This window comes from Tuber melanosporum, assembly GCF_000151645.1.
Source record: "Tuber melanosporum whole genome shotgun sequence assembly, scaffold_36, strain Mel28".
In the NCBI taxonomy this organism is placed as follows: Eukaryota; Fungi; Ascomycota; class Pezizomycetes; order Pezizales; family Tuberaceae; genus Tuber; species Tuber melanosporum.
Genome location: NW_003299041.1, coordinates 496,654 through 519,812, shown reverse-complemented (window position 1 = coordinate 519,812; position 23,159 = coordinate 496,654). Strand labels below are relative to the sequence as shown.

Genomic DNA, 23,159 nt, shown 5'->3' with positions numbered 1-23,159 from the left:
GTACGGCACGTTCTCTGGCTGCTTGGGCCCGAGTGATTGTATGTGAGGATAATGCTGTGGGGTGTCTTCATGTTGCTTAGCGCTTTGTCATATATTCCCCCCAGTAAGAATTGACCCTGTGCTATCAATTTACGATGTTGGAGCCGCCTCTCCTACGGGTAGGATAGCAATGTTGGGTATTTATTTTTCTTCTTTCTCACTCACTCGTCTCTGGGAGCAGTTTTTGTTTTATTTATTTTTTTGCTGCGTTTTTTTTTTCCTTTCGCACCTTTTCCGGAGGAGGAAATTTTGTACAGTACTATGGGTTACTAGCACATTGTTCATTGGAGTGGAGTGGGGTGGAGCTGGGGTATCATAGATTTGTCACTTTTTTCTGGCGCTGTAAATCATCCGCTGGCTGGGGAGAAACCTCGTAAATTTGGTGGACTGAACCTTTCTCGTTGGTGGAGTCTTGATATCATATATCATAGTTTGAGGTCACTCCTGCGCTGAGTACTACACTGTTCGTACCATAGGATCAGAGAGAGGTGTCAGGTTTTGTGTGGAGAGTGGAACCAAGCTGGGGTATTGGCCCGAGTGATATCATACTGTATCATGCTGGCAGGTGATGCTATCATACCACAACTCTCCCCCCCTGCCCTCACGTGGTTGCTAAAGCATTTCTTGTGCCCCTAGGCTCCCGGCCCGCTATCGATAAGCCAAAATTTCCATGTCTACTGTTGTCACAGCAACCACCCTGTTGACTCTACAGCAATTCTTTGTTTATCGCTCTTGTTGTTCACCATCCCTCCCTCTTGCAACAGCAGATCCGGCCAAACACCCTGATATATATTATCATTAGCGTTTATAATGTCACACTCTAGCGATGAATTCGACGATGAACTTCCAGACATGAAGAAGCTGCTGGAACGTTATGCTGCACCTGTTCAAGCGCGGGGGGAGAGTGCCTCTCCATTGGAATTGTTTGACCCGGTTACTCCCCCGAAAGCATCGAAAACGAGGGCCTCAAAGGCTGCTGTTGTTGGGGGCACGGCGAAGAAGGCTGCGATTGGTATAGTTGGAGGTCCGGGCGATGGTCAAGGTAGCGCAAAGACACCTGTCACGGCTATAAGAAAACCTAGAACAGTCTCGAAATTGTTGAACGGGGATCCGGAGGTGGTGGTGAAGAAGAAGAAGCTGGGCCGATCTGTTAGCGGAAAGTTTAAAGGCGCTTTGGTAGAGGGGACGAATGCAACGGGAAGGTCTATCGAGCCTACAAAGACGAAAGGCCTAGGGAGTTCGTTCCGCGAGCGCTCCACCGTACCACCGGCAATTTTGGACAGCTCTGGTGTGTGCGATGGCTTTGGGCTTGTTCGCTGAGGCGGTAGTGCTAACATTTAACAGATTCTGAGGAGGAACGCGCTGGAAAGTCGCGAGCCCCACTGCCGCCACCAGCGTTTACCAAGTACCGGCGAAGCCGCAAAACTGTCCTGAGCTCAGATGATGAATTTACGCCGGAAGAGGATAGTGAGGAGGAAGTTGAGCAGTTGGGTATTAAGAAACTTCAGCGACTGACGATAGATTTAACCTCTTCATCCGATTCAGAGGGCGAAGGTTCTAAGCAGTCTACTGCCTCGTCCACTCGACGGACTGAGGCGTCATCTGAGGACGAGGGGTTCAAGTCACACGGCAGTTCGAAAAGTTTCAAGCTACCAACTGAGGCTATTCTCTCGTAGTAAAAATTCCCCCTCGCGTCAGATTAGGCTTGCCAAGTGCTAACAATACCTACAGTTCTCCACCTCGATCTACAAAGCCTTGCAAGGTTTTCAGGCCCACCCGCCCAACGCAAAACACAAGTGCTACACCCAAGCTAGATCCACCAAAGAAGATAGCCCCGGTAATACCACCATCACCGCATCATCCAACGAGTGATTTATTCTGGGACGAGCGCGAGACAAGTTCTTGGATAGATACCCACTCCCCGCAGAAAAGACCTCCGGCCCAAAGGTCACTATTTCAAACCCCCAACTTAATGATGCCAGAAGGCACCATAGCACCGTTGACACCCTCCACAATGGACTTGAAAGAAAAGCGGGCATTGAAGAAATCCTTCGATGCGAAGAAGAAAGCGCTTGCCGAAGAATTTCTGAAAAAGGTTGATGACAAGATCGCTAATGGTGAGGTTGGGTCAAAATGTGCGAATACGGGTGGCGTGCAGATTATATGGAGTAAGACTTTAAGGACGACTGCCGGGATGGCGAAGTGGAAGGTGGAGAAACTTAGGCTGCCCGATGGGCATGTCGCTATGGGCGGCCATGAACTAGCAGACCGAGTGAGACACCATGCGACGATTGAACTATCGGTGAAGGTCGTTGATAACGAAGGTAGGTTCATCCAGGTTCTAGAGATCTATGGGCAAGGGCTAAGGTTGTCACAGAAAAACTCTACAATGTCCTTTGCCACGAATGGTGCCATTTAGCAAACTACATGATCAGCGATGTCCGGAAACCGCCCCACGGTGAAAGCTTCAAGAAATGGCATTACTCTCCCTTCCTTCCACCTTGCCTTAACACACACTAACACACCTCCTTCATAGGGCCGCGCAATGTACCCATGCCTTTTCCCACCTCGGGGTAAAGGTAACAACAACCCACTCCTACGAAATTGAGTGCAAATACCAATGGACCTGCCAAAACCTCCAATGCAAATACATCTACATGCGCCACTCGCAATCTATTGACCCCGAAAAGCACTCATGCGGTGCCTGTACTAGCGGGCGACTCCTACAGACACAACCTGTGCCAAAGGTGAAGAGACCGATCACAGGCTACCAGGCCTTCATGAAGGAGAACTTTAGCAGGATAAAGGCAGAGAACCCGGGGAAGCCTCAGAAAGAGCTTATGGGCCTTGTTGGGAAGGAGTATAGGGAAGCGAAGGCCAAGGATGAGGATGCAAAGAAGGGTAGTGGGTTCGTGGAGGCTGGAGAGAAGGAGGGGGTTCTGGAGGAACTCTTATGGGGGTTGGAAGTTTGATGATGATGATGATGTGTGCAGTACAAGCTCCTGTATAGATTTTTTGTGGGCGAGTTCATTCCATGCATGAGCGGGCGGTTTCGAGTATGTAGCTCAATTTTTGCTGTGAGGCTTTGTCCCTCCACCTTTGCAAACCATACAACATAGTCATTACTATCAACCGACCATTCATATTTTCACCAATACAAGAATTTTAACGGAAGTCCAATTCCTCGGGCAAAACAACCGCTACATACAATGAGCGTTATGCCTATCACCACCACCCACCCATCCATTAGCGGTCCAACTAGAGTATGATATTCAAACCACCAACCCACACAACGCCCGACCGACCGTCTCCGACAAAACCCACCGAGTGACACCCCATGACCGCAACCAGGGCGTTTTCGGCTTAGCGCTGGAATTGCAACAACCTGTTTCGGCGTTAGGGCAAGGAAAGATGCAGTACGGTGCACTCTTCATCACATGAAAAAAATAGGTGGGAGGAGAGGGGGGGAGGAGGTCACGGCATGGCATTGCCTTGCCTTACCTTGGGGGTAGGTTATTGGGTTATACGAGTACGCTGTACCGGCATGTGTGTGTGGTGCTGGTGGTGGGGGTATATCATATTTTGGGGGGGTTTTTTTCTTCTTCTTCCAATATGGAGAGTACGGCGTGGTTGAGCGGGGTCCGCGGTTATTCCTGTTGTTGTGGGGGGGGGGTTTTCTGGCGCGGTGTATGATAATAATAATAAGACTGTGCCGTACGGTACTGTACGAGGGGGGGGGAAGAAAGTAATGCGACACCCGTGCAACACAAATTCCCGCACGGAAACAATATCAACAACATATAGTACTACCATTTTCCACAACAATATTCAATAAATAAAATAAGTAAAGGAGATAAAATTAAAAAATGCTTAGTATTTCCTTAAAGTAAAATAAAAAGAAAATCATAAATCAATAATGAGTTTGGTGCCCTTTTCTTCTAATAACCTCTCTGACCCGCTTTGGCATACTTCTGCAAAGATCCATAAACCTTCCATCAGGAATAGCTTTCCATGCTTCCTCCACAGCTCTGATTAGCTCTTCCTTGCTTGCAACTCTTCCATACCTTTTCCCCAAGTAAGTTTCCATATCTCCCCAAATATTTTCAATTAAGTTCAGGTCTGGTGACTGTGGTGGCCAGGGCAATATATCCACCCCATTCCTTTTTCTACACTTTGTAGAATATCTGTGATTAAACCAGTAGTTAGATTATATTCTTAAGTAAGTATTTCTATATCAAAAAACAGAAAATACAATAATTATAAGGAGGTAGAACCTATCCTTTATGCCCTGGTGTACCATCTTCAACAACCCTAGTCCAACCAAATCTCTCACAACACTCATGCCAGAAAGGAATTAAAACTGGATCCAGAATATACTTAGTATACTTATAAGAATCCACTTTAACCTTTCCTGGTACTACCACTAGCTTTGACCTCAAATCCCCACAAAAGGCTCCCCATACCATAACTGTCTCCCTTCCTGACTCCCAGACCTCATCAATGCAATCCTGATCATATTCCTCAGAAGGTTCTCTTATCACCCATCCTCTCTGCCCAAATCCAGCTGTAGAGAATGAGGTTTCATCAGTCCATATGATTCTGGACCAGTCTCTTAGTTTCTAAGCTCTTTTTCTCATACACCAACCAAATCTAATTGGTATATTTTTAGGGCGCAATCACCATCTAAAATATCTTTTAGTTATGTAAACACTTGAATCTTCATTAAAGTACTTACTTCTTGTGTGGTTTTCTTTTATTTAAATTAAGACTCTTAGCTGCCTTCCTAATTGTCCTGGATGATGCCTTTAATCCCTTCTCTTCTTTAATATCCTCCCAAGAGAGTCTTCTATTTCTTTTATTTTCTTTAATAAAAGACTTTAGATCAAATAGATCAGACTCCTGGAAGATTGGAGGTCTTCCTATTCACTGGTAGTTGGAAGGACTACCTGTTTCCCAATACCGTTGATAGATGCGAGCACAGGTACTCTGGTGAACTTTAAGGCCTATTTTTTCCTCCAATTCGGCAGCTATCTTTCTGAAAGACCACTCAGCTATTTCTTGGAGAGCAATAATACGGATCCGGTCATCACGCGTGGTTTCCCGCTCGAAGTGCTGTCGCTTCTTTGTCAACGATCGCCACCGCTCAAGATTTTGTGGACTAATTGCTAAATCATTTAATTTTATTATTATTTCAACTTTATGTACATATTCATTTAATTAAACTACTTATGCTCACTTCTGCGGGTTCCCTTTACCCTTATAGTACTTTTCTGAAATGGTTTGGCAGGTGGTGGGGGATATAGTGAGTATTGTAGTGATGAGTGGTTGGGAGTAGAGTTGTGATCTTGTGGGAAGCGGTTGCTACTGTGTCGCACTACTTCTTTCCCCCCCCTCGTACAGTACTCTTTGTTTGCTATGGCGCTGTGTGTTTCTTGTCTTGGGGGTTGGAGGAAAAAGAGTGGGTCTTTTTTTTAGTTGCCAAGGGCCGAAAGAACAGCTGCCTATGCGAATCCCACCACCAAAATCTCCACGAGTGTGGCTTTACTGCCTCGTACCGTGATTGATTTCCTGGTCGTCGTCCCCCGGCTACGAAATCTGGGAAGTGTTAGGCGCTATTAGCACGTTCGCGTGGGGTTTCTATCCGTTTTTTTTTTTTTTTTTTTTTAATCTCAAGGTCATAATGTGATGCCTTATCCTGGCTCTGTACTCGAGTACCTGTACGAGTACAAGTATCGGAACAAATTAGAGAAGTATGTATTTGTGCCGGGTACCGAGTATTATACTTGTAGGTATCATGCTGATGATCGGATAGGACATGGAATTCAAGTGTTCGTAAGGTGGCCTGGGAGGGTTCGCCTTGATACAATACTGTACAGTACACCTAATCCGCAGTGCAAGCTCTCCGTATGGTTCTGGTCTTGATAAACCTGTACTGTACATGCGCCCATTGTTCGGCTTGATCATTAAGCAAAATGTCGGTACTTTTTGGGATTTTGCTGGCAATTTTTAACATTTCTTCTCCTATTAGGTTCCGGAAACTTACAAAAGTAATCTTGAGATAACGGAAACACTCAATTTGTACCTACGAATGAACATTATAGTTTTCCCAAATTAGGGCTAGTGAGATGCCTCACCTTTGAAAAAAATTATTTTTGTTTATTTTTGCTTGCATTTTGTAGGTGGCCATTAATTGAGAGTCCTATACAAAATGCCTCAACTTCTAACTCAAATATTATAGCCTTCCAGTCCTCATATTGGCGCAGCAGGTATCAAGCTACGTCTTTATGATCTTCAAGTAAAAAAACTTTCTCGTTGGGAGTGATCATTCAGCTTGAAGTTGATCAATTATTTTTCCCTACTACGAACAGGTTTATCGCGACCGGATCCATACCTTTTGACCTGGCAGTTTAGAGGAGTATGATACCAAGTATTATAATATAATAATAATATTATATCATAACAATGACATTGTCATTGTTATGATATAACATTTGAGAGACCCATGATCGAGGTTAGGTTTATCCACCAGCGCGGATAGTGTAACATGCCCGTCCCCGTCAGCACGGGGAAACTACATGCTGTATCATACCGGCATCGCAATTTACTCCACAACCTACGGTCCAAACCCTACTGGAGGGTTCCGTAAATGAGGTGTGGCACGATATATAGCATTGCTGCCTGTAACCCCAGAGTTCAGCTCGAGGGGTAAAAATCCCCTTCTAGGGCCCTTGGTGGGGGAATTGATTGGTAGGGCTGAACTATAGAATCCTGTAATATTGATTTGGGTTTTTTCTTGCACTTCCGTGTCTTTGAGTTGTCCTATTGCTTGTGAGATCTGTGTCTGAAGCTCTTGCAGAAGTGTGAATATTGTGCGTTGCTAGATGAGAATTCATTGAGCCAAGAGCGGGTCGGGGGATATTTTTGCCGTATGGAATGACTGGTTTTTGGATGGGCGCGCGGTGGAGGAAGCTGAGCGAGTAAGAGATATAACGGGTGAGAATTGCGATTGGGAAGGGTGTATGAAGGGCATCAGGCCCCGCAGAGAAATATTGACCTCGAAGGCAAGCAGCAGTACGAGAGCAGCAATAGCAAGAACAAAGATAAGCAAGCAAAAGCAGCCATGAGACTCATCACTCTCGCAATCGCACCCCTCATCCTCACTCTCGGCGCCACCGCAGTAACTAGAGAAGAAGACCCAGACCCAGACCCTCCGGTAAAAGGCGGAGGAGGCACAGCGACAAGCGGCCCCGAGCTCGGCCCGCGAGGCGACCCCATGCCAACAGGTTGGAGCCAACGAACCATCCCGGTAATGGTCGGCGCCGTCCAGCGCACCGTCCTCGCTGATGGCCCCGGTTCCGGCACCTACACTTGCGAGCCGGTGCCCTACCCAATCATAATCTCCTACCACGGCCGCGGGTCGAGTCCGGGGCGCATGCGCGAGCTCTCGCACTTTCACGATCGGAGGTATTGCTCTATAGTGCTGTATCCCCAGGGACTGAATGGCCTCGGGCGGGACAGCACGGAGATGAGTCACGGAACGCTAAAGTCATGCTGGCAAGGCGCGCCCTACTGCACGCCTAAAGTACCGGGAACCGGGCCGCCGGAGACGGTCCGCGATGATGTGGCCTTTTTCGATGCGCTGATCGACCTGGTTAAGAGGGAGTACGGGCCCTGGGCTGCGCTGGATAGGATCTATGTCGCGGGAAAGAGCAACGGTGCGGAATTCGCGAATTACCTTGCATGTTATCACGGCGATCAGATCGCCGCTATTGCCCCCGTGTCCGGACCTTTCTACTACGCCACTGCGAGCCTTGATCCCGACCCTTCCTGCTCGCCAAAGCACCCCATCCCCGTCATAAACTTCTACGGTGACAGCGACAGAGCGGTAAAGTATCAAGGCTCTTGAAGGTGGGAGTCCTGCCTTGGCGACTTGTGCGATCCCCCCGGCCGAGTGGCTCGCATCCCGAACCTTCCAAAGTGGGCGACTGTCTGGGGGAATTATAACGGCTGCAAGTCGCAGGAACTCGATGTACCTGTCCCCGGAGCGGTGCAGCCGTCGTCGGGACAGGAGACCTTCTTATCCAGGTACTACCAGTGCAACGGGGACGTGGAGGTTTTGCACTATCGCACCAAGAATGGCTTGCACGATTGGCCGTCACTGAGCCCGAACGAGGACAATACACAGGATGACCAGACGTTCGCTACTGTGCCGCCTGTCCTTGGGACCATGGATGCGACGGAGGTGATTGTCCAGTTTTTTAAGAGGTTTACGCTTCGCCCTTAGGGTTATTTTTTGTGAGGGACTTGGGAGGTGGTTTAAGCGGCTTTTGTTTGTGAGGCCAAAAGGGCAGGAGGAGGAGCTGTTATTGTGACCTCTGCACTCGTTAAATCGTTGTAGTAATCTGGAATACATGTGTAGCCGAAAGGGATCATTCCGGCAGTTCACGGCCGAGTGTCCAACTATGAGTATTCACACACAAGATCTTCCCTAAGCATCCAAGCCATCGTTTGCATCCATGCCTTCCGACAAGCACGAGTGACCCGCGATGATTGCTGACACTTTCCCGCCATCCTATACACTACATCCACCCAAACCTTAACAAACCCTGCCACCCCTCCTTTGCACACACGAGCCCTAGCCGGATTCTAGAAACCCTCCTGGAAGTTGCGGAGGTGAGCGTAGCCGGAACCGGGCACCCAATATTTTCGTATAAGTTTATACCGGCCCTTCGAAACTGGAACAATCTTTCCTTCCTCGCTGATCGCACCAATGCCGGTGCCAGGGCGAGGGGTCCCCAGGTAATGTGGGAAACTTTTGCTAGGAGCGATGTTGTCTGTTGGTTCACTTGTAGCTACGCCCTGGGTATAGTTCTCCGACAGCACTTTCTAGCCAGGTTTTGTATGATCCCAAGCCTTGCGCTGTACAACACTCATGTGGCGGTTACAAATCCTTTCTGTATGTTTGTGGGGAAAGTGTACCGGAGCTGTAGTGAGTGCCTGTCACCGAGAGCCGAAGTCACGCTCACGAACCTTTGCGGGTGTAGGGATAGCGTGTAAAATACTTACTTGATTGAAACCTCCTCTTACTCGCAGCTTTTGAGGCGGTGTTTGTGTCATGGCTGGGCCTGCCGATCTGAGAATCATCAAGTTGGTGGGGGTATGCACATGCATACGGGTAAATTGATCAAGGGCAAGATGCCTCGCCTCTCATAACACCGAACATAACCTCGACCGCACACAGAACTTGGATATGGAGTTTTAAAATTGTTAGGTATATGTCCTACGGAATTGATTTATGGATGGTGTCCATGTTTCTTTGGAGAAGAGGGGTGCTAGAATACCGATTCTGGATACCTTTAACTAGAGGTATCTGGCTCACATTTGTGGCGAAGAGAGAAGGAGGCAGAGAGAGATAAAGTATAGAAAATTTCATAGAAATCAAATAATCGGTTTACTTTCTCTCCACAAGGTTGGGAGACTTTTTGCCGTTAGCACGGTCCTGAAGATTTTGGAGAGTTGTGTCGGCGATATTCTTTAAGGCTTCCACCGTTAGGAAAGCCTGGTGCCCACTTCCCAATTGATTAGCATTGTATTGGGTGTGAATAGTTTAGAATGTTGATTACCTGACAAACACATTGTAGAAAGAAAGCAGACGAGCGAAATTGTCATCATAGATAATTTTAGCGCTCGAGTCCGCGAAAAAGTAGGCGGACTCTTTTTCGTAGACGTCTAGGCCAACTGCTCCGAGATGACCCGACTTCAAGGCGCTATGATAATTGTATTGTCGTTAGGTGGCGAACATGGACACCCCGTTAACTTGGCAGAGGGCATACCTACTTGATGAGGGCAGCGGTATCAATCAATTCGCCACGAGAGGTGTTGATCAAAATTACACCCCTTTTCGTCTGTCCAATTGTGGTACTGTTGATCATATACTTTGTGCCAGCGGTAAGAGGGCAGTGTAGACTAATAATGTCGGATTGTCTCAGGAGCTCTTCCAGCGTATTGACGTAGCGGATTCCATACTCGTCGGCCTGTTTACCAGGGTAGAGGTCGTATGCAATAACATTGCACCCAAAGCCTTTTGCGAGGATTTTTCCGGTGAGCAGTCCGATCTTTCCTGTGCCAATTATACCAATTGTTTTCTGGAAGAGATTGAAACCGAGGAGTCCATCCAAAAGGAAGTTTCCCTCACGGACCCGATTGTATGCTTTGTGGTATTTACGCACAACAGTCATGATCATCCCAACGGCAAACTCGGCAACCGCTTCAGGGGAGTATGCAGGAACCCGGGAGATCTCTATCCCAAGACGCTCAGCAGCTTGCAAGTCAACATTATTGAACCCTGCACAGCGGAGAGCAACACATTTCTGAGGCGCAATAAAGGATATATTAGATGTGGTTTGTCTTAACAGGATTGAGTGTATAGAGCTTCACAAGCATACCACTCCTAGATTTGCCAACCCTTCCAATACGTCTGCGTCGCAATAGTCGTTGACAAATATGCAGACCGCATCATGGCCGGCGGCCAGTGGAACAGTGGACTTTTCGAGCCGGCTTTCCAAAAAGTTTAACTCAATACCGGTGTTGCTGTTTGCATCGCCGAATGAGTCGATGTCGTACTATTGTGAAGAATGGGTTAGATTTGGTTCTATATGAGAGGGTGGAAACAAGCTTATCGATAAAAGATGGCGGGGTTGGATTGCCACCCCCAACCAACTTGTTAATCGACCTGCGTGGAGGGGGCCAAACCGAGGCGGTGAGAAGTCGAGTCAATGAACAGAGTCGCTAACAAAAAAGAAGCGGGGCTTACCTTCTTTGAGCTGTAAAATGCAACCTTCATGATGGCGATCGAGATGTACTGTACTCGAGTTCGTTTAGCTTGGAACTTCTGAACGCTTTCGGCGATTAGTTTTTTGTCTGTTCTGTCCCTGTGGGAGGGATTGTGGAGCTGAAAGGTGCAAGGGAAGGCAGCCTGGCGCCCGAAATATGGATTTTGAGGGGTATACCCTAAGCTTGGACAATGCTCGAGGTATCTCTACTCGAGTATAGCCGCTCACGGAGGCACAAGCACCTCGGGGGTGGCTGCTGATATGATTTGGTGCTTTTACTTCTTCCTTATTCATGTCTGCCCCCTTCGTTGCTTTAGCCGGATGCAAACTCAGCAATGAAAACCACAGGAAAATGAAACCTGTACCCTCTTTTGTGATAACAGTAACCTTGGCTCTCTATGATAATTGTGCACTCATTGGTAGCGTCTGCTAACCCGCACAATATTTCTTGCTCTACTCAAAAAAAAGAAAAACTGGTTGATATGATACTCGTACTGTACGAGTACAGACAAGGACTTAGGCCAAGCATGTGGAGATGTTGCATGACGACGATTTCACTCGAGCTACCGTCATGCCTTGTCGCGCCCATCGCCGAACCCGACGAGAACACTTTGTGGATAAGTGAAAGAGAAGGAATCAGGGTTCGGGGTGGGAAGCGATTCCCCGAAGGCTACTGTTGTTATGATAGAGTCATCAAGCGAGGATTTGTGGTGCTCGAGCCGTAGTGGCGCATGGTTCCTACCCTTGCTCCGGCTATGAGGGCTTCATCAAATAGCTTCGATGGATGGGTCCGCGGCCCCTGCCGGTAGACTAGGCCGTTGTACTCGTATGATAATATGCTTGCGGGTAGTGGAAGTTGAGCTGTAGTGCCTGTATACTAAACCGCCAGACCCCTCAGCGAGGCGGCACCCTCAGCGAGGCGCGGCATACCTTGGCATTCAGATATAGTTAGTCAAGTCAAAATAGTTAGTAACATAGTTAGTGAAGTGAATTTCGTCATGTCATCCTAACCTCAAGTAACAGAATCAACAAATCAACAAAATCTGACCATCCGTTTCATACTATATACTCTGATAATGGAATTGAGCAACTCTCAGGCTACAATTCTGGTCCATATTCAAGAGCAAATGGCCATCAAAATGGCTGCTATTGGAACAGCTCCAAGCCTTACTGTTGCTGCTAGAATAGTAGGAGCAACTCCCTCTATGATTATGTATCACCAGAAAGAAAGAAAGAATCAGGAAGAGGAGGGTCAGAGAAGGCAAAAGCTCTTGGTGGAAGAAGAGCGAGCAGTCATAGACCGATACTACTTCCACTGCTGTTTGGATTTTCCTCCAACTGTATGACAATTACATGAAATTGCAACCTCTGTTATATGTAAGAGAAATCAACAAGGGATACAGAAAAAGTGATAGGAGGAAGGTTTTAAGAGAAGACATCTAGAAGTGAAGTCCCATTTTAGTAAACAATTAGATATCATTCGCAATATTTGTAAAAATAATTAGCAATTAATGAATTATTTCTTTGATAAGATATTTCTTTATTTTTATTTGATGCTTTTATTTAATGTTTTTATTTTTTCTTGTTTTTTATGTTTTTTATTTTCTAGTTAGTTTTAATAAATATAGTGTAAGGTGTTTACTAGGAGCTAATTATGTTTCTGGGTAAAGTATGAAAGCCTGCTCTTCCAGAGAGGAGGTGAGGGCTGCAAACTAAAGGAGACTTCAAAGGTGGACTGGAAAAAATTAAAGAGGTAATTATTCAACCAAGTATATTGAAATACTGTCTGTCGAAGTCTGCTTTTTTCTATTGTAGAATCATGTAGTCTTTAAATACACAATTCTGTTCATGTCTAGCATGAATGAAATGAATTAAAGATATTAAATGATATTCTTTAGTAAAACAACTTAAGTATCAAAATGATACTTAAAGCAAGACAAGTATTAAAGTAATACTTAAAACAAAACATAAAACAAAACTCTTAACTGAGTACCAGTACTGGTTACATATATGTTAATTAAATTGTATAGTTAGAATCAATTGTGTAACATTATAAAATCACAACTTAAAATACTTATAATCTTGATAAAGTTGGATTTTTATTAGAATTAGGTCAGCCAGAAAGAATGCTAGAAGTTATTAGAAATGCTCGTGAGAATGGAGTATTGAAGTATTATGTACAAAGTAGGGTTTTATTATTTTATACTAAATTTATTGAAGTAGATAGAGTACTAATTATCACAAACCGGATTGTGATAAGGCAGATTGACAAGGAGGAATAAAGGTTTGCACATGGCTCGCACTTGTGAGTTATAGGTATTTATTGTTATTTGATAACTTACAGTTGTGAGTCATATAATATTATGACTTTTGTGCGTGACTCATACTTATGAGTCAAGAGTCTCATGTATGTGATGCACTTAGCCCAAATGACTTATTATAAGATTTAGGATTGGTTTAGGTATATTATACAGTTGACTTATACAAGTCAGCTGAGGATCTCACATGACTCACGATTATGAGTCATAGGATATGGTAATGTAAAGGTATGAGTCACAGAGGGATAGGGTTGGTTAACATGTTTGTATAAATAGTAGAATCCAGGAATCTCTGGTACAGCACTCTTTGTCGCTCCTGTTTTCCTCCTACATAGTTTGGTGATATCACGTCAACTATCATGGGTCCCTCCCACTCTCCTCTGTTTTTTCAATGGTTTCTACTTAAGGGTATGGTTAACTCTTCCATCCTCTTCCACCTTCGCCTCACTTGTCTCTTGTCTGCTTGATGGGAGAGTTATCTGGCCTTACTCAGTAGTCCTGTCTTGCTAATAGAAGCTAGCTTAGCTTTGGCACAGTTGGCTTTCTTGCTTCGCTTCCGGTTGGAGCTGGTAGTGGTGGATGTCTTTCTCCCTACTTACACGATCCCCGTTGGGGAATGCCTCAGCTAGTAACTTCGGGGTCTGTTTCACAATGAGATTAGACCATACCCACCTAGTCGCTTGGTTCAAGCTATGGTCACCTTCTTTTCTACACTCTTCTACCTCTCTACTGCCGGTAAGATTCCTTCTACTAAGTGATACTATCTCTCCCAATACAAGGAACTATATGAGAGACGCAGTAATACAGCAACGGTTCGGTTTCGGTTGGGTTAGTACTGGGGTCTTGGGTCCTACCTCCCTTTTCTCTTTGGTTACATTGGCTGGGACTCTACTACTACTTCCTCTTTTGCAACGTTGGGTAGTCCTACCTGCCCTTTCAGATGGACGGCTTAGGGCTCCTATTTCGCCAATACCTCCTGCTCACAGTAGGTGCTCTTTCCTTACTGTTTCTCCTACTTGCGTCTATGGGCTATATGCCCAAGAAATATATTTATGTTACCTATACAGCGTACCTACTCATTATTTCAACTTCATATGTGTGGTCTGTTATATGGGTCAAGCTGGGTATCTGGTTGTCATAGGCAAGGTGTTGGTTTCAGCTAATAGTTTGAGGTTTCCTTAGTTGGAGTTTTCTTCTGTTCGGTGAGGAGTGTTTTGTCATAATAGGTGATTTCCTTACTTCGAAGAATGAGTTTCTGGGCTTTCTGTCTTTACTGTTTGTAGATAGCCATGCAGGAAACTGGTAGGGGAGTTTTTTAAACTGAGGACTAGTTAGGTATCAGTAGCTTTAAGCGAGATCCCTCCATATTCAAGTTGTGGGATCTGACGATTGGGCACTTGGCTGTGGTTGTTTGTCTTTCTAGAGTCATAGTTTTTCTTCTGACTGCTGGAAAACAAGGCGGAGTGGAGGCATGGATCTACATGGTGCAATCTGATATGACTCCCAGCCTTACTGTATGTAAAGCTGAAGAAATAAATGAAATGACAAAAGAAACAAAAAAAACAAAAAAGAATCTCCAGTACAGCATGCTTTGTCGCTTCTATTTTCCTCCTACATAGTTTGATAACACCATAGTTAACTATCTAGCATTCATTATGGGGTGCTATTTCTGACAAACGGGGTGCTAAGAGTAGGTTATTAACTTCAAGTTAAAAAAAGAGAATCATCCAAATCAGACTAAAACTGAGTAAGTTATAGTTCTTTGAAGTTCAACAACTTCAAATAGGTCTATTTCTGTCAGTTTTAGTCTGATTTGGCGGATTTTTTTTTTACCCAGTTAATAAGATTAACTGAGGTTATTTTATCCCTACTCCTGAGAAATGGGGCCCTGTAATAAAGCCTACAATTATCATGAGCCATCTATCCTTCTCTCTACTTCCCTGGTAGTTCTTGCTTAGGGGTACAGTTTTTCTTCAACAGTCTCTCCCGCCCTTGCCTGGCTTGTTTTCAGTTTCTTTAATAAGGGAGTTATCCGGGCCTCACCCAGTAGTGATATCTTGTTTGATGGACTTGCTTAGCTTTAGCACAATAGGCTTCCTCTCTTTGTTTCCCATCAGCACTGGAAGTAGTAGATGTCATTATCTCCATTTAAATGATCCTCATTGGAAAACGCCTAAGTTAGTAACTTTAGGGTCTATCATGTAGTAATATTTGGCCATACCTTTCAAGTTACTCAGTTCAGGTTGTAGTTGCCTTCCTCACCTTGCTCTTCTGAATCCTTACCGCCGATGGGATTCCCTCCACTAAGTGATACTATCTCTCTTGAAACACGGCAAGACTGTTAAGGTGGAGACAACCTGATAGACTTCAGAGTTATCTAGGCCAACCAATATTCGTTTCTGTAGACGGTAATTTTTTAGGAAGGCTCAGATTTCACTTGTTTCATTTATGACTACTAAAAGTAAAGTAAAGTAAGTGAAGTACAATAGAATCTTAAAGACAATATTATATTGTTAAAGGTCTCTTCTCTATTGCTTGAGGATGTCTAAAAACTTATGAAGCACTTCGATATTTATATTCCATATCTGAGTGTTCGCAGACTACATCTATTTATTATACAACTATGTACCTCTTTGATTATAGCTGACACTGTCAGGTATTCTTCAAAGGTGTGAACTTCTAGAGACTCTGAAAATCTGTTAGGAATACCAGAACCCGATACCTAGGAACCACCCTAAGTAGGGTAACCCGACTCGGAATCGGAATCTCTGGTCTCCAATACCCCCCTCTGACTTCCTTACAGGGCCCGCGCGTCATTATATATATTAATCTCAGTTGCATCCTGTGACTATATTACTACAGAATTGAAGGTGTTAGAATAACACCATATACGTCGTCGCCGTGTGTCTGACCGGATCCAGTTTACAGGATATATGAGAGGGGACCTTTGGCTAGGCCTGGAAAGTGGAATGGAGTAATTCTGTTAACTACTCAGAGAGTTACTTGACTTCAAAGACATGACACCTTGGGCATAGGCTGTACGTAACGGGACGTTTTCGTACAAAGAGATGGTATCAAATGGTAAAGGATCTCTACTAGAGACCAATACATTTACATCTACTAGAAGAGTCTAGAACTCCAAAGGACACTACCAAAGAAGCTAACAAACTTTACAGAGTGTTGCAACTGGGTTTTAGAATACGTCATAGCCATAGGGTGATTCTCAATACTACAATAGTTACTGAAACCTACTACCCAGAGAGCAACCAAGGATTGCCGACCGAGGAATTAATTACCAATCTAGTGGAATAACTTCCTGCAAGTTAATAGGAAGTCATCCAAAGAAAATCTATTGGTTGGATATGAAGTTATAAAGGATCGGAGTCAGACGACCTATGATGGTTGTAATGACGACCACCTTTGCAGATATAGCCGTGGATAAAACTGATCATTTTATCAATGGTGAAGACAATTAGAGCCAACTCAACTCAGTTCGACTTAAGAACTAAGCTATAAGTCAAAAGACTCTGCTAATCAGGATATTACTATTGGGGACAGCATGTTTCCCAAGAAGAAATATTGTAATTACCGAAGAGGGTGTGATGGTTTTCAGGGTCCACAGGTGTTCGCACCTTGGAAGAAAACTCGACGTCGCGAATTACGATTAAAGAAGTACATAGTTGTATGATAAATAGATGTAGTCTGCGAACACTCAGATGCGGAATATAAATATCGAAGTACCTTCCAAGCTTTAGACATCAGCAAGCAATGGAGAAGAGACCTTAACAATATAATATTGTTTTTACAATTCTACCCTACTTTATTTATTCTACTTCGCTCCTAGTAGTCATAAACGAAATGAGCAAAGTCCGAGCCTTCCTAGACAATTTCCGTCTACAGAAATGAATTTCGATTAGCCTAAACAACTTTGAAGTCTATCAAGTTGTCTCCGCCTAACAAAATCACCATATCCTCTTCTGTAATTACAATATTACTAACTTGGAACTATGCCATTCCTAATAGTAATTATCCAATCATCAGAGTCTTTAGACTTATAGCCTAGTTTTTAAGTTGAACTGAGTTGGCTTCAATTATCTCCATCATTGATGAAATTTAATGATTAGTTTCATCTACAGGTTGTATCTGCGGAGGTAACTATAATTGCAACCTTCTTAGATCACCTGACTTCAAATCTCTATAACTCCATATCCAACTAATGGATATCTTCTGAAACACTTTTTACTAATTCACAGGAAGCTATTCTATTGGATTAACAGATAATCCCTCAGTTGGCAATCTTTGATTGCTCTAGGTAACAGGATTTCAATCACCATTCTAGTATTGAGAATCATTCTCGTAACTATAGCATATTCTTGAACCCAGTTATAACACTCTGTGAAATCTATTGGCTTTTGTAGTAGTGTTCCTTGGAGTTTTAGACTATTTTAATTATTGTAGAGTGGGTGTGAATGTATTGGTTTCTCATTGAGATTCTTTACCATTTAATATCATATCTTTGTACGAAAACGTCCCGTTACCAACAACTCTTACCCAGGATGTTATGTATTTGAAGACTAGTAACTCTCTGAGTGGTTGACAGATTTACTTGGTTTCACTTTCCAGACTTAGCTGAAGGTCTCCTCTCAAATATCCCATGAACGGGATTTGGTTGGACGTACAGTAGCGATATATATGGTATTTTTCTCACACCTTAAATTCTGTGGCATTATAGTCACAGAATCCAACTGAGATAGATATGTATGATAACTTGCAGGTCCTGTAAGAGAGGCCGGAAGGAGGTATTGGAGGCCAGAGATTCAAATACTAAGTAGAGTTGCTCTACTTAAGATAGTTCTTAGGTATCGGATCCTGGTACTTCTAACAATATTCCAAGCAAGGTTTTGAGGACTAAAAGGTCCATCTTTTAGTCAGAACATGTAATATTGTTCCTAAACTAGGTTCTGATTAGTAGGGTTACTGGATCCATTCCAAAGTTATTCAATAACTATATTCTGCTGCTTATGTTAGGCGGAGATAACTTGATAGACTTCAAGATTATCTAGGCCAATCGAGATTCGTTTTTGTAGACGGAGATTGTCTAGGAAGGCTCAGACTTGGCTTGTTTCGTTTATGACTACTAGGAGTGAAGTAACGTGGGTAAGGTAAGCTAGAATCGTAAAAACAATATTATATTGTTAAGATCTCTTCTCCGTTGCTTGATTATGTCTAAAGCTTGGGAGGCACTTCGATATTTATATTCTGCGTCTGAGTGTTCGCGGACTACATCTATTTATCATACAACTTATGTACCTCTTCAATCGTAATTCGCAACATTGAGTTTTCTTCCTAGGTGCGAACACCTGTAGACCCTGAAAACCATCACACCCTCTTCGGTAATTACTATATTTCTTCTTAGGAAATATACTCCCTCCAGTAGTAATAGTCCGATTAGCAGAGTCTTTAGACTTATGGCCTAGTTCTTAAGTTGAACTGAGTTGGTTCCAATTGTCTTCACCATTGATAAAATGATCAGTCTTATCTATGGCGATATCTGCAAAGGTAGTCGTCATTATAACCATCATAGGTTATTTGATTTCGACCCTTTGTAACTCCATACCCAACTGATAGATTTTCTTTGGATGACTTCCTATTCACTCGCAGGAAGCTACTCCACTCGACTGGTAATTAATCCCTCGGTCGGCAACCTTTGGTTGCTCTCTGAGTAGTAGGTTTCAGTAACTATTGTAGTATCGAGAATCACTCCATGACTACAACGTGTTCCAAAACCCAGTTGCAACACTCCGTGAAGTTTGTTGGCTTCTTTGGTAGTATCTTTTGGAGTTCTAGACTCTTCTGGTGTATGCAATTGTATCGGTCTCTAGTAGAGATCCTTTACTATTTGATACCATCTCATTGTGCGAAATCGTCCTGTTACTTAAGGCCCATGCCAAAGGTGTTATATCTTTGAAGCCTAGTAACTCTCTGAGTAGTTGACGGAATTACTCTGTCCTACTTCCCAGGCCTAGCCGAAGGTCTCCTCTCATATATCCTGCGAACAGGATCCGGTCGCACGGACAGCGGCGACGTATACGGTGTTATTCTAACACCTTCAATTCTGTGGTAATGTAGTCACAGGACGCAACTGAGATTGATATAAGTAATGACGCGCGGGCTCCGTAAGGGAGCCAGAGGGGGGTGTTGGAGACCAGAGATTCCAATTCCAAGTGGGGTTACCCTACTTAGGGTGGTCCCTAGGTATCGGGTTCTGGTATTCCTAACAGCTTAACAGTTGTTATAGCTCCAACATTCACTAGTATTAGAAAGTAGATTATTATCACAAATATGACTTAGTAAGGAAAGAGTTTTCACATGACTAATGGTTATGTCTTTACAAATATAAAACACCTTTACATTCTTTACTATTATTATGACCTTTATCACATTACGATGAGAAGACTCTATATAAGAAAGAGTTAGAGAGACCTTGCAATAGGTGTTACAGATAGAAGATAACAGTCTTGTACTATCTGTAACATAGGCATAGGCCTAAGAGCTATCGTACTGTAGCAGAAGAGAGGTAATGTTTCCTGTGGCCAACAACTAACTATCCGAAGGGGGATCATTACAGTTATCTAATGAAGAACTAAAACCTAATACTCTATTCTGTTGTCAAAGAGTTCAACAACTGCTTGCAGAAAAGGCTGCATATTAACAATCAGCTCAAGGAGACTGCGAATAGTAAGCCAGCAAGAAACAACCAGTCTAAGATAAGGATTTGAAGATTCTGACGAAACTTGTACTTTGTGGATTAGGAGGATCAGATCACAGAGTTCTTCAATATTATTCTAGAAATCACATGAGCAGAGAAGCTGAGTAACTACATGATCCAGTAAAATCTGATCATTGTAGATATGTCTTCAAGGTATCTTTGTTCTGATAAAGAGATTTAATAGTACAAGCCTTAGTATCCCAGTAGGTAATCAAAGCAAGGACTAAGACACTAGTTTTTCTATAACATGCTTTTTATTTTTCGTGAAGAATTGACAGTTGTAGAGGTCACCAAAAAAATATATTGATTATCAACATGATCTGAAACTAGATTACCTTACAGTGAGAGATATTAAATATATCTTTGATGAGTAGTTAGAGGCCATGGGAGTTACAGGGAACGAAAAGTGTCCTTGAGAGTTACAATCTTTGATCAGCAGAAAGAATTCACCATAAGAGGAACATTGTTAAATAGGTATTAGTAGCAAAACTATTGATTTACTTCTAATTATTCTTAACAAGTTTACTAAGCTTTACTATAAGCCAAGAAGCCAAATTCTCTATAGTAAAGGACATCAATCCAGTACTCTCAGAGTACTAATAAAAGGTACCTCTTTTGGCATTGACAGAAATATTGATAATATGTTCCTTGACTATGTTTTCACTTTCATCAGTAATAGTATTGAAATAGTAGGATGATTGAATGACTTTCTCAACATCTTCCATGACTTAAAGATAGGTCTAATCAACTAAGGTGGTTGGCAAGAGAAATGGACTACGTGGCTTATAAGCTGGTGAAATTTTCTGAAACGGTACAAGAAAGTATGGCAATTGTGTTACTTTAAATGGAGGATTGTTTATATAAATGACTAATGAGAATGAGAGATCATTATCTTGATTTTCTACAGGAAAAATCTGTTGAACTTTGCTTGTAATGTATTTTTGACCTATAGCCAGGTTTGTGATTCCGATACTGGCCTTGTCTTCAAGGCTCATCTGCTCCTGACACTTAGCACAGTTGGATAAATGCTTGTAATAATATATTGAGCTTTTGACAAAGGTCTTATCACATGTAATACACTGAACTAATTCAAGTTATTTTACCTTTAGTAAATTCAAAATAAAATTCTAAAATAGTTTAAGAACTTACCTTCTTACCAATTTCAGGGGCTATAGTCTTAAAAGTACTGTACAGTTTTTCATCTTTTGTACGACCTATTTTTACAAAATTTGAGTTTTCATTCTGAGTTGTTCATATGAGGTGTGAATGGTACTACTTAAACTATTAATCTGAGGATTGAGAGAAAAATCTGCTACCACACACCCAGAGCGAAACCTAATTTATAACTTATTATCATTGGATCAGGGCTTAGTGCTTATAATTTAGTGTAAAAAACTTTAGGGCACATATATATTATATGTATGGTATAAAATCTTTGGTCAAAAATACCATATTTTGTAATAATATATGTATTTTTGAAAGTCCTACTCAGAAGTAGACAAGCTCTCCTGAGGTTGTTGCATTGATGGTTGTTATATTGAGAGAAGAGAAGAGAAAAATAAAAATCAAGGTCCTCGTCCATAACAGGTAGAATCACATGCACGACCCATGCCAAGAAATGCAACGCCTAGCTGAGGGTGTCGCCTCGCGGGGTCTGGCGGTTTACATCCATCCATCACTTGATCCTGATATTGATAGTCTAGCGAGTTTGTGTCAATTGCCATGGAGCATGGCCACCGGACAGTGGTAGGCGGCCCTGGAGCTTTGCTTCTCCTATCCCAGGGTGCCGGCACTTCTGGTCTTTCTGGTACGGTAGTTGTAGGGGGGGCAGGACTGCTGTTCTAATTCGATAGCTTGCCCCTTCCGGGGATGCATTGATAGTATCCTGCCATTTCTCGGGTATAAAGTTTAGTTGCCCAGGGTGGAGGAAAACACGAGAACCGGCATCGTGTCTTGCTCTTGCCTTGCACGGAATTGTTGTTGAAGGTCCTAAGTGCCCGTACCTATGCAGTACCGACACACACATAAGAGGATATTAAAGATAGCCTAAAGCTTAACGGAGGGATGTATGCGATCGGTGGTCAAATTACGGAGGCCATCTAAATTTATATTTGCGATGAAGAAGCTCGGAGCTCCTCGAGTCGCCTTGCCCAGAGAACCTCACTCAAATAATTGGACCGTGTATTATGTCGTTGAAGTTGCCTCCTCTGGTAAGGTCTGGTGCTTTTTTTTCTTTCTTGCCTCTCAGAGGGCCTGCCTGAGCAGCTCTTTTCTTGCCGTGTTTTTCTACCCTTTTTCCAAAGTAGGGAATTCTCGACTACATAGCACAAGGTTCAATTATTTAAGGTTCTACGGAATATGAATTCCACGAAGGAGGGGGTGGATTAGGATATTGTCTACAGCTCGCAGTCCCCGGGGCACAGTACCGGTACAGAATATCACCAGCGTGCAAAGTTAAAGGTGTGGATGTGAGGCTCATGTTCCAGCGCAGAGTATTGTAGGTTACGGTATCATGACCGTGAGTGATGCAGGACGCCCCAACGATTTCACCATTGAAGGAATTGGTAGACGCAACAGTATGTGAACTATAGCATAGTACGAGTATATGAATAGAGCTTCCTTTCTCGAACCGCCATTCCCCTTCCTCCGCTTCCCTCCTGTCCATCATAAGTGCAGCCATATCTTCCCCGGATCTCCTCGGTTTCCCTTCATCCTTCCTCGCCATACTCCCGTCCGCCGCTTCATCCTTTTAGTTATCGCTTAACGCCTCTGAGAAGCTTCACCCTCTTCACGCTCTTGCTTGTATTTCCTACTTGTATTCGAGCGTTTCTCTACTTCATTCCAATCGCCCTTCTTTGGTTGGTTGTGTCCGTTGAAACCGAGGCCGACGATCCCGTGCCTCTCCCTGCTGATTCCGTCGTCTACGGGCACTATACCGTAAGTTACGACTGAACCAACGGCCTTTCAGAGTTCCAGTGGTCCTGCATCTCTCCTGCTGTAGCAACAACAAGCGATAAGGTAAAACGCAGCCACTCATCACCTGCCATCCCCCACTCACGTCCCTGAAGGTTATTCTTTTGGAAGGTGAAAAAATCTAGGGGAGGCAGAAAGAGTGAGGAGAGAAAGAGAGGAAGAGTCATCCTCGAGAGCTAGTGTGCCCCGCCGCCTGTTGCCGCCTCCATCCAGAAAGCTACCAATCTG

At 43.6% G+C, this 23,159-nt stretch overlaps 2 protein-coding genes; one reads left to right on the top strand and one right to left on the bottom strand.

Annotated features, from left to right (window-relative positions):
• Positions 1-849: 849 nt before the first annotated feature.
• Positions 850-3,194, top strand: GSTUM_00007488001 (uncharacterized protein; the record flags this gene model as incomplete). XM_002839455.2 has 5 exons in its annotated part: positions 850-1,327; positions 1,384-1,711; positions 1,771-2,363; positions 2,417-2,447; positions 2,576-3,194. 5 exons carry the CDS (start codon positions 850-852, stop codon positions 3,009-3,011), a joined length of 1,866 nt encoding a protein of 621 aa, XP_002839501.1. The 3' UTR covers positions 3,012-3,194.
• A 6,296-nt stretch (positions 3,195-9,490) lies between these two features.
• Positions 9,491-10,882, bottom strand: GSTUM_00007487001 (uncharacterized protein; the record flags this gene model as incomplete). The annotated part of the gene is made up of 5 exons (XM_002839454.1): positions 9,491-9,608; positions 9,663-9,806; positions 9,877-10,409; positions 10,485-10,661; positions 10,772-10,882. The coding sequence occupies 5 exons, from the start codon at positions 10,880-10,882 to the stop codon at positions 9,491-9,493; spliced, it is 1,083 nt and encodes a 360-aa protein (XP_002839500.1).
• Between the last annotated feature and the right edge of the window lie 12,277 nt (positions 10,883-23,159).